The 18287-nt window shown below is 41.6% G+C and overlaps 1 protein-coding gene across 4 annotated transcripts in view; it reads left to right on the top strand.

Moving 5' to 3' along the window:
* arnt2 (aryl-hydrocarbon receptor nuclear translocator 2) overlaps positions 1-13426 on the top strand; it is an 82881-nt gene extending 69455 nt beyond the window's left edge. For all 4 annotated transcript variants that reach the window (XM_069172937.1, XM_069172936.1, XM_069172941.1 and 1 more), the window contains 4 exons: positions 569-707; positions 2111-2261; positions 10324-10469; positions 10620-13426. In XM_069172937.1, coding sequence (XP_069029038.1) covers positions 569-707; positions 2111-2261; positions 10324-10469; positions 10620-10718 — 535 coding nt within the window. In that variant the 3' untranslated portion in view covers positions 10719-13426. The remainder of the gene's footprint in view (positions 1-568; positions 708-2110; positions 2262-10323; positions 10470-10619) is intronic.
* The last annotated feature ends 4861 nt before the right edge of the window (positions 13427-18287 follow it).

Genomic DNA, 18287 nt, shown 5'->3' with positions numbered 1-18287 from the left:
CACAAATGCAGGTTAAAACTCTCCAAAGAAGAAACCAGATAGAAACATGATCCAGAAACACCGCCGCCTTCTCTGGACCGAGATCATTGAAGATGGACTGAGGTGAAGTGGACAACTGTCCTGAGGTCTGATGGATCACAATCTGAGATTCTCCGTAGTAGAAGAGTCCGCTGATAAACTGGCCTCCTGCAGTCCAGACCTGTCACCTCACCTCTAACCTTTTCTCTGAGTTATCGTTTTATATTAACATACATAGTTATAAAAATCAGATGTTTAGCAGTGCAGAGCAGAAGCCAAGTGGCCGCTGGTTCATATGTAGTATGGATGGATCACATTTCATTCATACTTGCCCTGTTTTCTGACAACAGAACCAGAATAAATATGTAAATAAGGAGAGCTTTACTAGGAATTGTGCTACATTAATATACAGTACATGTGAGAGGAGGAGAGGAGCACATGTTGGATCAACACAATGATGTGGTCAGAAAAGAAATCCATACTGTTGTAGCTCTACTTCATAAACCACAATGCTCTTATTGTTTGACTGTTTGTGTGTTTGTGTCTGCAGCTCTTCTGTAATCCACGTCCCCGGCGTGAACGACATCCAGCCGTCGGGCTCGTCCAATCAGAATCTAGCTCAGATCTCCAGACAACTTAACTCAGGCCAGGTGGCATGGTCAGGCAACCGACCCCCCTTCTCTGGACAGGTAACACACAAACACACGCACACACACGTTCAGTGTTTGTTGCTGAAATCCAAAATAAAGTCAGCAATGTCCTCGGCTTCCATGACTACCAAACTCATTTTTTTCAATCTCAACAGATAGTCTAACCTGTTTTTAGTTGCCATATTTTGTGAGTCAGCGAGCGTAAAAGGCTCCTCTGTCGTCCAACATCGGTGCAGTCGTCAGGTCATTCCACTAAACTGACTGGCTTGTTGTTCAGTTACCTCTAAATTCACCACAGTAACTACAGCCAGATGATACGAGTGGAAAAACAAGATCGGATGTTGTCACTGCTGTAAACACGGCACACATTATAAACCAGCATCATGAAGGATTTCCTAAACCTGAATAACCCCACATTCTTCAGTGTGCCGTTTCCCAATATTGGAAAAGCTGATTTAAGGGAAGCGATGAGTCTTAGAGGAATTTAACTGTGAAACAACATCAGGCTGTTTTAAACAAATACGTTGTCCATACTTATGCAGCAGCTTGATGCTTGTATTACAGGAGGAAAACACAACTTGAATATTATCAACCCCAACTGCATATTAAGTGAAGTAAATTCTAATTCTGCTATTTCTAATATTTAGAATATTTAAGAAGTTGTTTTTGAATATGTTGACCCAAATCTGATTCCATAAAAAACATCCTGACTGACTGCCCTCCATGCTCGACCATGTGGATCGTATTCCTCTGATCATACGCCTCACTTTTCTCATGCCAGACAAACTACTGATCCATGTGTCCGAACCGTTAGAACTGAGCCTCTGCAGGAATAGTTCAGTCGCTCCTTCCTGTGTTTGTTAGTCAAGACGTCGAGGAGTCCAGCTACACCGTCCTCTGTTGTTAGTGATCTTCTGATAGTTGGCGCTGACACTTTTGTCCCAGCCTTTATCGGGTCATGCAGTAATACAGTCATTTAGAGGTATAGCTCAGGCCTCATGATGAAACTCTGGGATTTCCCAACAGACAGGCTGGTTTGCTGCTGCACCTCCTCATGGAGGAATGTTTAAGGTCTCAGCAACGTTCACCTTTTGGTAAATGCACTTGTGACAATCTCTTAGTCTTCACAACGGTTTGAACACATCTCTGGGTGGTGTTTATTTAAATACATCACAGATGACACAAATCAAAGCTCGTTATTGAGTTCCATTTCAGCACATTGACATAAAGTGTTGGATCATTTTTGAAATGGATATTCACCTTTTTACCTTAAATACAAGGAATGTTCAAACTTGAAAATATAGTTTTGTCACATTTCATGTGTAAAGACGGCATAAATAAGTAATAAAACTTAGTTTTCACGAAACTTGTCTCAAGATATTGAGTGACTACAGTTGCAGCCCAGATATGCTGTATATTTAAACAGCGCCTATGTCCTCCAGTCCAGTAAAGCCCAGTCCAGTCCATTTGGAATTGGCTCCGGCCACAGCTACCAGACAGACCCGGCCTCCTACAGTCCCCTGTCCTCCCCGGCCACTTCCTCCCCCAGCGGCAACGCCTACTCAGGACTGACGAACCGCAGCACAGCTTTCGGTGAGTCCTCCTCTTTATTAGTGACTCTTATTGATGAATGAACGATCTGTTGTTACATCCCACCTGTGTGGTCTGACATGTGAAACGTCAGTGTTTGGTCTGATGTCTGTGTGTCTCAGTGTCCCTCTGTCTGCAAACAGAATCTAATGAGCTAGAAGTGAGTAAGGAACCTCATGTGATGGAAACATACCTGAAGCACAGAGACTGCTCTATCTCAGGAGATAGGGATGGGCAATAACACGACATTATTATTGGCATACAAATTAAAATACATTTCACTATATGTCACGGTATGGTGTTCCCAAAATGCTTTCATAGTAATTAAATACATTAAACCAACAAATCTTTATATAGGAAACACATAACTTTGAACAACCTCACAGTAATAGACTGGGAATCAGACATATTATTGTATTATGATGTCAAGATTTCACTCAGTATTTAAAGAATACTAATTATCACTCAACCCTTTCGATACGGTCGTGTTGTGCCTTCTTAGATGTATTTGTATATTAATCCCAAAATCTGGGAGGACACGTGGCTGCACCACTGTGTCAGTAATTTAAAAATCTGATACAAAGGAGAATGAACAAAACAGCTGAAATATGTCATTGTGCCCATGTGGTCAGTCTCTCTACTGGACAGAGTGGAAGTTGAAAGTTGTTGCATCCACAGCAGATGGCAAAGAAACCACAGAAACCAAACACGTTTAAGAGTGGCTGAATATTGTTGCCAAAGTCTAACGTAGTGAAAAACCACGAAAGTAAAAAAGAAACTCATTGCGGTGCTGTGTGACACCTGTTGCTGTATCTAAATGAACAGTCAAATTGTTTGGGCTGTTTTTTTTTTACAGCAAAAGAATAAAAGAATGAAGTGCTGCTTCTGTCCATCCTCAACGTCTGCATGTGAGAGTGCTGCGCAGTCATTAAACTCTCCTCAGCATCGTGCTGATCACCGCAGCGCAGGGAGGCCGGTTTGTTTACTTCCACCTGTCATCTGGATTACCTGCAGAATAAAGGGCATTTCATACATCGCATGGGATGTAAAGTTAGTTTTGTGTTGGGCGGCCCGCTGCAAATCGAAGTGTTTTTTTTAAGGTGTTGGTGTTATTTTAGACATTCAGCAGACCAACTGAACTCACCGTCTTCCTCTGGAGGAGTTAAGGGCGATGAGGGCGAAGTAACGTCGTTTGGCTTCTGTCCGTTGACTGTTGTTGTCGTCGACACTTTGTGATCGCTCTGCTAGTGGTAGAATAGATTCTACAGATTCTGCTCACTCTGTCTCTCTAGAAATGGCGTTGTTATCATGTGTCACGTCGCGAGTGACGCTAGAAAGCCAGCAGAGCGTCCCGACTGAGACGCATCGGCAGAAATCAGATTGTAAAAATCGCATTTCTTGTGGTTTTCTGCTGTTCAGACTTTTAAAAGAATCGATCTGGATATGACAAAAATGGGATTTGGGTTCTCACATCTGTGATGTAGTTTGACCACCATTTCTATGACCTCTTGCCTCTGTAAAGTGTGGCGGAAGTGTTGAAAACATACTGAATAATCATCACACCTTACCAAACGGACAAGTTGAACGAGTTTGTGTCTTCACACCTCGAGTTTTATTGCGACGGCTATTTCCTTGTTTGAAGCTCTCCTGCCTTATTTGTGTCGCAGCACCGAGGTAATTACACGGATGTGGAGGCCGAGCAGACGGAGCTGGAGTCACTCATTAACTGTTCCAACCAGCGTTTATATACAACAGTACTTTTCTCACCTCACACTGAGTTAATGTTCTGTCCTTTTATGAGATGAATATCACAGCAAGGTTGCATCTGATGAGTGCTTCTGAACACCTGCACAAATGAAGTATTAGATTGCCTGCACCTCGTTTCAGAATAGAGGTCTGTGCTGTTGGGAGACCACATTGTTGTCTTTATTTTTGTCTGCTTTTTTATCTGTTGTTTTTTTTGTTTTGATTTCGGTCACAATACTTTCGGGTTTCCTTGCAATTTGCTTTAAAATCCTTCTGACCCATGTGATCAGTTAAATAGTGTTCACTTATATTGTGGCTTTTTACCATAACGGTCTCAAAGCACTTTACACTTTTCATCTTTTTCACCCATTGACACACACCAATAGAGGTGTTGCCATACAAGGTTGCCATAGCCACCAACGTGGGATTCGGTGTCTTGCCTAAGGACACTTCAGTAGCAGGACCCAGGGATTGAACTGAAAACCTTTCAATCAGTAGGCAACCCACTCTACGATCTGAGCCATAGCGGCCCAGTTGGTGTGATGGTCCAGTGATGATACACTACTGGTTCAGACAAACACTGCAGGCACTACAAACCCGGACGCTGTGTAAAATATAGATAAAAACAGAATGCAATGATTTGCAAATTATGTAAACCCATATTTGATTGAGAATAGACCAAAGACAACATTATTGTTTTAACATAAATGCTCATTTTGAATGTGAGGGCAGCAACACGTCTCAAGTTGTGACATCTCACAACTAATCAGGTTACCATGGCAACAGATCAGTAACATTATTGGGTATAAAAAGATCATTTCAGAGAGGCGGAGTCTCTCAGCAGTGAAGTTGGGGAGAGGTTCATCTCTCTGTGAAGGACTGTGTGGGAAAATAGTGAAACAATTCTGAATAATATTCCTCTCTGTACAATTTTAAAGAATTAGTGGATTTCATCAGATGGACTGAGGTGAAGTGGAAAACTGTCCTGAGGTCTGATGGATCACAATCTGAGATTCTGTTTGGAAATCATGGACGCTGCATCCTCCAGGTTAAAGAGGAGAGGGACCATCTAGCTTGTTATCAGCTCAGTTCTAAAGCCAGCATCTGTGATGCTGTACAGGGATACATTAGTGCACATGGCATGGGTAGCTTGAACATCTGGAAGGAAGCATTAATGCTGAATGATATATTCAGGTTTTGGAGCAACATATGCTGCCATCCAGACAACGTCTCTTTCAGGGAAGGTCTTGTTTATTTCAGCAGAACAACGTCCAACCACATTCTGCACGTATTCCAACAGCATGGCTCCGTAGTAGAAGAGTCCGGATGCTAAGAACCCAAACTGTTGAGCAGCTGCAATCCTATATGAGGCAAGAATGGGACCACATTTCACTCTCAAAACTCCAGAAACTGGTCTCTTCAGTTCCCAGACGTTTGCAGAGTGTTGTAAAAAGAAGAGGTGATGCAACACAGTGGTAAACATAAACATGACCCCAGTCCAACTTTTTTTGAACACGGAGCAGTAATACAACCAAAGTGTAAGCAACAAAACTACAAACTGTGCAGTAAAAGGTTCCAGATCAGCCAGCGAGGAACACTGGGAGTCCCAATCAGTTGACGAGGTGGCACTAATGTCAATCAAGTACACATCACCAGTCTTCACCCGTCTACATGCTACTTACAATATTGCTTCCTTAAGCATGTCTTGTTATTTCTTTTGGAGCCTTCGCTACACACTCAACTGGCGTGACTGAAAATTGGACCATGGAACACGAAAGTTTGAGAATCCAGACAGCGATGGCTCATCAGCCAGCTGCTCAGAGCTCATGCTGTTGTCCAAATTGCTGCAGGAATAAAGCCTGTCCAGGGTGCAACTCCAGCAGTCTGTTAATGAACACGCACATTAGCCAAATAGATTATATTTGCTCTCGCCACTGCATTTCATACCGCGCTCTACATTTTTCTTTATTTCCTCTCTTTTCCTTTCACTGACTTTTTGTCCTCATCAGTTTTTACTGTTATTCTCTCCCGCCTGTCAGGCCGTCTGAAAGATGAAGTCAGTCCGAGCCAGTGCGATTCATTTGCTCTATTTTTGCATGTTATTCAGCATTCACTTCTGATAAGCTTTTGTTTTTCGTTATCTTGTCTGCATTCCTCATCATGTGTCCACCTCTGGGTTTGGTTAATTACTGCATTTTCTAACATCTTTTTTTATCTGCTTCACGCTTGTAGCATATTTGTGTGGAGATGAGATGAGCATTTTGTTTATTGTGAAACAGAAAGGATGCTCCTCTGCAGGGGGAGGCAGACACTTTATCAATCTGCCTTGCTTTAATTTACTCAGACTCTCAAAACAGCCATGCTGGGAGGGAGTGAATGCGTGCGTTTATGTCTTTGTTTTCATAACTACGGATCGACCGATTATCGGAGCCGAAAAAGCATTTTTATGTTTATCTGTGTTGGTGTTTTATTTATTCAATCACAGATAGCATAAATTCATTTCAAATTGCGTCTGCAGTCACCACTCTGTGGTGTTGAGCAATGTCCTGCCCACGTGGACACCCAAAAGTATCCAAATGTCCACCTTGATTAGAACTACACAGCACATTTGTGGAGAGGAAGATCCTGGAGTTAAACAAAGTTGGATTTGGGAGTTTAGTTTCTAAGTTAGACTCCAGCTGGTGTTCAGAGACTCTTTGGTAATATTCTGGTGTTTATTCGCTGAGTGTTGAGGAGCATCATTCAACACTAATCAGTGTTTACTGAGCAGCTTTGTTGATGTATTAGCATTTCCCAGCATGCCTTAGTTATTTCTTCGTAACTTTTGAGAATAAAGCAACCAAATGAAATCAAAGTGATGGACAGAACTTACATTTAGTTTTGTTAAAACATGCTGTTTATTAATATTTCAATGAAGACAATGATAAATAAAATGGGGCTATCATTCAAAACCATAAATGTACAAGGTAGAAATGTAACATATAAACCACTAAAACATTGATTAGTTTGTAAGTTGTTAAACAAAGTTCTCATCCAGCATTAGTTGTTGATCACTACATATAATCACACTGCATATAATTGTTAGATATAAATTTGTCACGAATATGTGATTATCTTGAAGTCAGTTTCACCTAAAACCTTTTTAGTGTGATGAAATTTTAACTCCATGAATGTCAAATAATTCACACTTTTAAGTGTTGACTGTTAACATTATGAAAGAGATTCACATTCAAACAACTCAAGGTTAAGGTAAATGTACTCTTCATGGGAGTCGAGTTTTAACTCCCAAAGAGTTCAAGTTCAACTCCTGAAAAGAGTTAAAAGATCAACTTCTAGAAAAGAGTTAACAGATCAACTTCTAGAAGAGTTAAAAGATCAACTCCTGAAAAGAGTTAAAAGATCAACTCCTGAAAAGAGTTAAAAGATCAACATCTAGAAAATAGTTAAACGATCGACTTCTAGAAAAGAGTGAACAGATCAACTTCTAGAAGAGGTAAAAGAGCAACTTATAGAAAAGAGTTAAAAGATCAACTCTTGAAAAGAGTTAAAACATCAACTTATAGAAAATAGTTAAAAGACCAACTCCTGAAAAGAGTTAAAAGATCAACTTATAGAAAAGAGGTAAAATATCAACTTATATAAAAGAGTTAAAATATAAACTCCTGGAGTTAAAAGATCAACCTCTAGAAAACAGTTAAAATATCAACTCCTGAAAAGAGTTAAAAGATCAACTTATAGAAAAGAGTTAAAAGATCAACTTCTAGAAAAGAGTTCCTTCCACTCTGCATCAGAGTGAATGTGATGGTCTCACATGTAACAAAGCAAAAAGAGTTGATTTGAACTGGATTCATAATGTTCACAAACCAATGATGACATCACTGATGGTTGATGATATCACTGATGGTTGATGATATCACTGATGGTTGATGACATCACTGATGGTTGATACTTGATCATTACTCCACCGAATGACAACATGTAGCAGATCTGTTGGCTAATGTTGTGCCTGTCTTGCATGCAACAATTACTTTCATACATCATACTACTATTTCGATTCAGTGCTGTAGTCTACACGATATGCAGGTATCTGCTGTATACTCACCAAGAAAGCTGCAGGGTTTCCATTTACCCACTAAAAATGCACAACGACATGTAGCATTATATTTTGTGGCAGAACTTTCACTTGAGTGATTTTGTTTTGCAAACAGCAGCAGGGTTTCCAACTGAGGCGTGTGAGACACCTGTTTCAGGCTCCGACTCTCTCACGCTGCCCAAACTTATCTCACGCCAAATAAGCTCAAGCCTCGAAACCCCTCCTTTACAAAATATCCAGCCAGTTATATAAACATTTCAAAAAAGATTTCTTTTGCGCACACAGGACAAAGTGAACATCAGGATTTTACCACATTTCAGCTCCAATATTGGTCCTACAGATCAGTGTGCATCCCTGTAGTTGGCTCATTCAACTTTTTTTTTTAAACAAAAATATCCACAAAAATAATGTAATAAAATGATCATATGTAATCTGCCGGAGCTGAAGTGCAGTTTGTTGCTTGCAGCTGTTTGTTGGAGTTTATTAAAGACCTGTAGCTTCACACAGCAGCAGGATGAAGAGTGGTGCACACTTTAACACACAACGACAACAACTGAATAAAACACGCACACGACACACAGACCGAACCGACCAGGATCTGTAGATCAGACAGTAGATGACGACGTGTAGCCGTCTGTCCTCCCTTCAGACAGACGAGCTGTCCGTCCTCAGGTGGAGGACGAGAGCTGAGCTCCATCGCTGCTGTCGGGATGTCTTCATTTCACTGTTCGTAAAAGTCTGATCTGTTTACGAAGGTCAAAACTATTTTTTTATGAAAAAATGATTTTTCAGTCTCACAGCAAGATATCTAATTTTTTGTTACCTTCAATAACAAGGTAATTGAAAGCATCCCAGCTCCTTCATCTGACTGCTCACAGCCCAGTTTCTGACTGCTGTTTGAACTCATTAAGATTATTGATTTATTTGTGGCCTTATCATTCAGTTATGGGACTTTATGGACAGTGTTGTCTACATTTACCCTGCATGAAATAACACGGGGGGGGGGGGGGGGGGGGGGGGTGTATATGAAGAACCATAAAAACTGTTTGAGGAATGTATAGATAGCATGCATGAGCTGAACTCCCAAAACAACTCCCCAAACTCAGCTGTTACATTCGATTTTCTTTAATAACGATGCAAATGAAGAATCATTTTAAATGAATATATTAACATATTCTTCTAGAATCCATGAATGCCAATAACTCATGTTCATCTGAACAGCAGCAGTGATGTTAAACTGAGAAACAGCACATGTATCCATCGCGATCTCACTGACATCGCCAAGGAAACACAATTTATCTTGGAGCAAAATATGAGATGAAAGAACAAGAAGCGGGAAACAGTTCATTTAGACGCTGTGAACTAGTTAGAGTGGTCACAGAATCTGTCTCAACATCTGGACCTCTGATCCATCAACGCTGGCTCTTCTGTTAAACACCAGTTCACTGCAGCGTTCCCACAGGTACCGACCTGTGGGAACGCTGCAGTGAACTGGTTTCATCCAGTCAATGGATATCAGTTCATTTCATCCAGTCAATGGATATCAGGGAATTTTGTTGGCATGTTTCCATTTCAGTTTCCATTTATCCAAATACAATATTTTCCATGTCTGTAGCTGTAACATTGGTTATCTGGTTATTGTCAGTGTGTATGTTTCATAGCATTAGTGCTCGCTGACAGAAAATGTAGCTTATTAGGTTGCGAGCTAATTACCATTATTGATGAATTCGTTGCCTCTGAAATGCGTATTTAGACATTTCATTTCTTTCAATAACATCGTAAACGGAGCGTCATGTGCCATCTGTTTCTGGTCTCCTCGGCACAACGGCAGCTTGTTTTCCTGTTCATTTGAAGTCAGAATTTCAGCTTCGCAGTCGGGACCAGTCGGAGAAAAGTCAGGAACCCTGCCAGTGTCCGGAGGAACCTTTATTCCACTGAAGTGTCCTTCCTCACTGTTGATCTTTTCATCAAGTTACTCACATGAGCAATGAACATTAATACTGACATGTCTTTCAGCCAAAAACTGAGTCAACTCTGGCTGAAGATGAGAAACTGCTACTTGGATGTTTTGAAAATAGGAGATGATTTTAATTGTTTGATTTATTTAGAGATTGAAGAAGTTGCTTTCGCTAAAGCAGCAGATAAAAGTGTTAATAATCCAAGGCATTAACAGGAAGTCTTTTTTTTCCCCCGCGGCTGTTTTCACGAACGAACGTGTGTTTCCAGATGTGTCGGGAGAAAGCAGTCAAAGTGCAGCTCAGTTCCAGGGTCGGCCCAGTGAGGTCTGGTCCCAGTGGCAGAACCAGCACCACTCCCAGCAGGCCGGGGAGCAGCACACACACCCCAACCCCAGCCAGACAGAAGTCTTCCAGGTAACACATACACACACACAGTGACCAGGACTATGTTTAGTGTGTCAGAGATGTGTGACATGTCTCTGGAGAGCTGTGTGTCCTCAGCACACCCCTGACCTCTGACCTCTGACCCCCCCCCCCCCTCCTCCCCACTCTCTGTGTCTGCAGGACATGTTACCCATGGCGGGAGATCCCACCCAGGGAACGGCCAACTACAACATCGAGGACTTTGCCGACCTCGGCATGTTCCCGCCCTTCTCTGAGTAACGCCGGCCCTCCCCGACCCGGACTGATGTTTGCATTTCTCTCTCATGTTCTGTCTCATGTTTGTGTCCAGCCGGATCGCCAACACTCAGCCGTGTGCTGCCTGGTGAATGTTTGGGTGCACTTGTCATTTGCGCACGTACAAGCACATAGGACACTAATGTTGCCGTACGTATCTGTGAACATGCACATACCTCATCGCTGCAGAGAGGCACCGTGCTGTCAGATGGAAGGAACATCAGTCAGCTTTGACCACGTCTTCATCTCACACCCGTCATGGTTTCAGACAGAGCAGACGTTCATCTTCATCTTTCTACAGAGAACGTGTTGCGTCATCTCATGAGTGTCGGTCTGAAAATGAAATGTTTTCATGCACGTTGTTGTCTAGAAGCAACAAAGAGCTGGTCTGAAATCAGTTATTATTATTAACACAACAATATGCATCTACGCAACAACGCTGTTTGTTTGTCTGCTCGTTATGCAGCAGCACACAAACACCATCCATACTACTAATACACACTTTGAAATATGAAAGATTATTATTGGTTGTAAAAGCAGTGGGAGGAGACTCTCTGATTGGTTGATTTCATGTTTAATGTTACAACCCGTCTGAATGTCACACACTCAGATCATCTCCCGTTTAACGAGCACAAGTTGGATTTCAACGCGACATAAATGGACTTTTGGTCCTCGATCTGTCGCCACGGTAACGGATGTTGTTTAAGCTCTCTTAACAAAATGATGCAGTCTGTGCCGTCACACTGACGCTCTCTGCAGTCATCATCATCATCATCATCATCATCATCGGGACCAGAGGAGGTCAGTCAGGTGGTTTTGTACTGAGATTAATGTCAGTATTATTATGAGATGTTGAACTTCCTCTCTTTCCTCAAACATCTACATCCACATGACGTCATGTCACATGTTCAGCTCTGCAAGTATCAACGCAGATGACAGAAAGTTATGACAGTGATAAATGTGCATCTGCTGCATCCGAGGAACCTCTGCATCATTTATATGATCATTTACTCCTCTGCTGCTTTCTTTTATCACAATAATGTCTCTGAATGACTGCTGAAACACACTTCAGTAAATTTGACCTAAATATTGACCTCAACAGGAATATATATTTTAAATAATGAGATAAAGCTGGCACAAAGTTTTACTGCACAATATCCTCACGCAGTTTATGGAACTGGAAACAGAGAAAGTAACAACCTGCCAAGTCATCAGTATTAATCTATGAAGGAAGTTTTATTACTGTTGTTGCAACACACTATCCGTGTGTGTGTGTGTGTGTGTGTGTGTGTGTGTGTGTGTGTGTGTGTGTGTGTGTGTGTGTGTGTGTGTGTGTGTGCGCGTGAGTGCGTGTGCGCGCGCACGCGTGTGTGTGTCCGAATGTCAGTGCGCAAAAACAGGCAACATTATCAAAATAAAAGCATTCATACACAGGAAACTATTCACATTAAGGGTAAAAACAAAAATCATACAATCAATTCAAGGACTTTTTTTTTTTCAAAACAAAATAAATGCAAAAGAGTTTTCCAGCAAAAGAAACAATAAAACTAAACAGCATAGAATAAAAACAGCGGTCCTTCCAGCCATGATATCGTAGTGAGGACACAGCAGGTTCAACAAACATGTCACACATCTGAACCGCTGCTATCTGCTGAGTCAGCACTTAACCAGGAAATGTTTTCAGTGCCAAACTCTACGGACGGAGCGAGTCTGCTTCATGTTCAGTCCTGCTGACGGAGAACAAACACAGCAGAAGACACAGACAGCATGTTCAGAACAAAAGGGACAGCTGAGCGTTCGCCCTGTGGTCTTCATCTTCGTCTTCATCTTCATCAGCATCAACATTCCCCAACAAACACATTTGACCTGTGTGTTGAAGATGTCCCCCTCCATCTGTCTGCAGCCTCTTGCACACCATCACTGACTCCGCTAACCAGCAGCAGGAGAGGAGGAGCCCCCCCTCCACCCTCTCCTCCACCCCCTCCCCCACCCTCTCCTGCTGCTGCATCGACCTTACTGTGTAACTATATGTGTTGATGTCTTGAACTGTAGAAAAATACCCGATGCAAGTATAGAAGGATTCTATGTATAAATGAAGCAAAATTAGAAGAAAAAAACAAACAAACAAACACAAAAAAAACTCATTGCAGTCAGTTGCTAAGCTAAGGCTTAAAGTGCACTTCATGAAGCTAACTGCTAATCACACCAGCCTGCTTTAAAAGGGAAAAACCGCCATACCGTCCAAGCAAAGCGCAGTATTTACTAGTGTATTCGGTGTTCTTCAGCTCTCGCTACTTGACTTTATTACTTTATAATCTTTTCAACGACTAAGAGACTGAATAATACTTTCTAGTGGGGGAGCTTTTACATGATAGATTGTATAATGTGTTGGACAGACAGACGGGAGAACTTTCACACATCAGAGTCCTTTTGCTAAAGATCTCCAGTTGATGTTTTTTGTAAATAATGTGATTTTTATGTCGACTCGTGTTACTTTCACGCAGGACATTTTTTGTGTAGGTTTTAATGATATTGTGTGCAATGTGAGTGCGTATTTAACTATTGGTATTTAGTTAGTTGGTTAATTGTACATTGAGTTCTAGACCTGTATAAATTGTGTAAATGTGACCCATTATTTTTGTGTAACAAACTGTGCTTGTGACAATAAATTCTTATTGGTTACGTGGCTTCCATTCAAGTTCAGTTTTCCATCATTTAGGTTCACTTCACATTTGAAGGTGTTTTTATCTTTCATAATTAGTTACATGTTTGGGTCCATATCAATCAGCAACCATCAGTGATGCCATCGTTGGTTTGTGAACGTTATGAATCCTCCAGTTCAGATTCTGTCCGTCACCATCTTTGCTAGTTCGGAGCTGTTTGGAGCAGGAAGTGACCATATTTGGACGAGCTGGGGGAGGAGCCAGAGGTGGATCTGACCGATCTGATCGGAAACCTGACGATACTACGTCCCGCCCACCGATAGCTGTAACCTGACTGCACCACAGGCCTGTCAATCAAACAGACACGCCCCCAAAAACAGGTCTTCTTGAATCTTCTTTTCTAATGAATGAGGGATTATTTTCAGATGGACCTCCAGAAAACTAATAAGAAGGAGTGACTTTAGCTAACAACACCGAGATAACTGATGGACACATTTTATTCACTTTGGATTTGATGAGAGAAGTTGAATGGGAGTCTATGGAGCCGGAGGCTTTTTGGAGCCGACCTCTAGTGGCACTCGCTGGTATTGCAGCTGAAGACACTTCTGCATCTGAACCATTTTACAGAGCTGAAGCTACGAACATTTTTATATCCAGTCTGTGGTAATGCTTCACTTTAAATGTTATTGCCACAAGGAATCGGGGGACAGCAATATCTCCTTTCATAAAGAATGGTCCAACTTATCCTACGCTAAAGGAGATGAAGGAAGCATTGAAGCTCCTTTCCTAAATATTTAGAGAATTCAACTACACAGCAAATTCACATCTTTGGAATAAACTCTGAGTCTGAACCATTTTTCAGACCTGAAGCTACGAACACTTGTATATAGTTTGTGAGACAAGTAGTGCAAGAGTGCCTTGTAGTGCTAATGCCGGAATCATTATGTTATGTAGTGATCAACATTCAGAGTCCTAAAAGCTGCTCTGCACAAAAGAAGCTAAAATACAATGAAGATGACAAAAAGGTCAAACTGTTTCAGCATCCAGATGTTTTATATTAACTTTAGATTCCACCTCTGAAACACAGCTGGTATATTGTATATGTCTGGTAGCAGTTCATCCTCCCACTAAGCATGTCAGCTCTCTGTTAGTCGAGAAAACTTCTCCGGAGCCTGACGAGTATGTGCGGAATGCCAAAAGCTCAGATGTGTTTTTCTGAACACAAACTGCAGCTCCTGGCACCTCTCCTGCTTTGGCACGTTAGCACCTTTCCTCCGTCTCGGCTCTTGAACAAACTGGTAGGTGATTTGAAAATAAATAGTTTCCCACATTCCTTCTTGACACGACATGCACTCCGATTAGCCTCTTAAATTCCCCTCTGACATTTGCTAAGCTCTGCAGCATTCGTGATGGACTGGAGGAGGGGGGGCGGGGGGATAGAGGGAGTGTCATTCTCCGGATGTCTTCATGTTGCATCTACATGCTGCTGTCCTCGGGCTCCATCCCACCGTCTCCTGCTTGATTGCCATTAGCTGATAACCGCCGTGATGGTGTTTATGTGAAGTGTTGTAAATAACATCTGGAGTCTTTAAAGAGCCTCGAGCCCCGAAGCATCACGGAGACACTCTGTGCTGCAGTGTGTGTTCAAGATAGTGTTCAATTTGCATAAGCCACTGTTATGCAGCGTGTGTGTGTGTGTGTGTGTGTGTGTGTGTGTGTGCGTGCGTGCGCGTGTGTGTGTGTGTGTGTGTGTGTGTGTGTGTGTGTGTGTGTGTGTGTTGTGGTTGGCAGAGCGGAGCTGCATTCTTGTCTGCAGTCAGTGTGTCTCCATGCTGACAGGTCTATTTTATATCATGCTGCTGTGAATCTCCGCCAAACACACTGACAACAGTACTGGAAGCAGAGCGAGAGAACAACAAGCCTGTTTACCTGCAGCTCCACTATCAGCACTCAGGACTCCATTATTCTCCACCTCCCTGTATTCCCGTCATGTTGGGACTGTTGAGTGGACTGAATATGAAAAGAGGAGTGTATCTGTTGGAACCGCAGGACCTCTGGAGACCGAAAGACACTCAGCAAGTCACGTCAGGGGTTCATGTCCCTGAGAGCTGCGGGAATAACGGCTGACAATGTGTCACAAGATGACATTTAAATATATAAATGAAATCAAAGTTATCTACCGATTGTTGGTTTGTACAAATGATGCAACAGACGGCAGTTTGAAATGAACTCTACATGAAGTTATTTTTCTGTGTTTCTATGATCCAGATTTAAGCCAGCTTGGGTTCATGAAGGAGTTTTTCAGGTGCATTCTGGTGGTCTTAACACAGCAGCAGTTAAAACAACATTTTCCAAGCAGAGTGAATATCTAGTCAGGAAATCACTTCACATTCAAATCAAATTTTCACTTTTTCACATTGGTTTGTTACATGTCTTTTCTTTTTTTCAACCATTTCCTGTGTTTTGTGTTTTTTTTCATGATGTGACCCTCTGAGCCGACCTATCCCTGCAGGAGTCTGGAGGGCGGAGTCAGGCCGTCATGGAAGTTCAGCTCACCTGTTCGGCTCCACTGTATAAGGTGATATAAGGTGGTGAGGCAGAAAGCCCCTCTTTCTCCTTCGGCTTCCATCTTCTTTAGGTTTGCACCACTGTGCTTCCTCCTGCTGGTAGTGTTTGTAATAAACGCCTGCAGTCCAGACCCGTCACCCACTGGAGCATTGTGAAGCCAAAAATACGACAAAGGAGACCCTGAACTGTTGAGCAGCTGAAATCCTGTATGAGGTAAGAATGGGACCACATTTCACTTTCAAAACTCCAGCTGACAGCCTCCTCAGTTCCCCAACATTTACAAGGTGTTGTTAAAAGAAGAGGTGATGCAGCTCAGCGGTGAACATGAACCTGTCCCAACGTTTTTCAGACATGTTGCTGCCATCAGATTCTAAATAAACACGTATATTTTATGTGTATATGTTTTATTTATTGTTTATGAAACAATTCAATATGTTGTCTTTGGTCTATTTTCAATTAAATATTAGTTTACATGTTTTGCAAATCATCACATTCTGTTTTTATCTACATTTCACACTGCGTCCAGACTTCTTTGGGAACAGGCCTGTAGTTAAATATACATACCTCGTGTATTATTGCCTCTGGTATTCGACTTAATTTTATTCTGGATACAGTTTTGCTTATTTCTTCTCCTGTAATCTCTTGGGTTATTATTTTAGATGGTAAATCTGAGGATGTTCAAATTATATACAGCTGCAGTACAGTTTGAGCATGTAAATGTGTGTAATACGTTTCAAGGGGATTCCATCCATCTCCCAAACGGTGGAGTCTTCATGGTGTGAGGATCTTTCACTTTAAACTCTCTTCCCTTCAAAGTCTTCTCCACTCAAGGAATTTTAAGATTTGCAGTCATTCTCATAAAAATGTGGTTTAATTAGCTGAGCTCTCCTCTCTGCTTCATTTTCATATAGAGTTTGCTTTGTATCTAGGATATGATAAGTATGTAATTATACTAATACATATTTTTCCAAATTTCTCCAAAGATTTACATTTTTCAATCGAGTCCTTAATATTTTTCCTGAAGTTTTTCTTTTTTTTCCTTTTTCTTCTGAGCTGATAACATTTTAATTTGACCTCTATGGAGCTCTTTGCAGCATTCAGAAACACGCTGGAGGACACCGCTTCATTATTATGATGGGTTATGTATACTACATAACTACATGTGTAGTATGTATGTATACTACATACATAACATATATTATACACATACATACATATACTTTGACATTGTTTACCTAAATATTCAAACATCCTTTTACGGCCTGAACAAAAGAACTTCTGTCTGTGGACCAAAATTACACGTTACATATAAAGATATGAACTCTTAATAATTCATTAATAAAAACCCATCAATAAATAAATAGATGAATTTATGATGACCTTGATATTAAACACTGGCAGCAGGAATTGAGACGATGCTGAGAGCCTTTTTGTAATGTGGGTTTCACAGCATGTGATTGACGTACATGCAGAGACTCATGCGTTCAGAGGGGGAGAGCATTGTACTTCATTTATGTCTTCCTGTCTTGACGGTTTTTCGTGTCCATTTCAGTCGTTGATTCGTTGTCTTCCTGTGTTTTCCTCGTCGTTTGGTTTTGTCTCTCTGGCTCATGTTCATTTCCTGTTTTATTTTGGTAACTCAACTCTTCTCTTGTTTCTGTTGTCGTCACTTCCTGCCCTTGTGTCTTTGCCTCGATTGTCTCCACCTGTGTGTAATGACCTCCCCGTCCTCATGTGTATAAAGTCTGCGTGCTCCTTACTTCCTGTCAGATCGTCGTCGTTTCGATGCACCCGATCCCGGCCGTCTTCCTTCTGTCCTGTAAGTCTTCCAGCCTTTTTGTTTTCTTGGATCTAGTTGCCTGTTTCATAACTTGCCTTGTTTCTACTGAAGATCTTGAACTTTACATTCTAAGTTTGTGTTCCCTGAAGTTGAAGCAAGTGTAACCCAGGTTTTTTAAAACTACAATTCAACAATGTTCCCTTAACGCCCCTCATGCAGACACTAAAATTTACAGACGTTCCCTAAACGCCTCACATTCTGAATATCGGTAGATGCTACAATGTATTGATGTTCCCTGAACGCCTCACGGTCTATCAGTAGATGCTGAGGCTGCACACAGAGAAGCATCTGGTTACTCCTCAGTTACTGCAGCATGCCTCACTCGCACTTCTTTTTTTCCGGTGCGCCTCCAGAGCTGGATGAAAAGTTCTGAGACGCCTTTACTGCTCCTGGAACTTTAAATTGAAAGTCATTCATGTCTCTACATCCAGACTCACTTTGGTCCGAGGACTGCATGACTCCTTTTTATTGTAAAATATGGAT

Source organism: Embiotoca jacksoni, unplaced genomic scaffold (assembly GCF_022577435.1).
Source record: "Embiotoca jacksoni isolate LCO1_2020_lvr unplaced genomic scaffold, fEmbJac1.0.p SCAF_56, whole genome shotgun sequence".
NCBI classification, from domain to species: domain Eukaryota; kingdom Metazoa; phylum Chordata; class Actinopteri; family Embiotocidae; genus Embiotoca; species Embiotoca jacksoni.
This window is presented reverse-complemented; position numbering and strand designations above follow the sequence as displayed.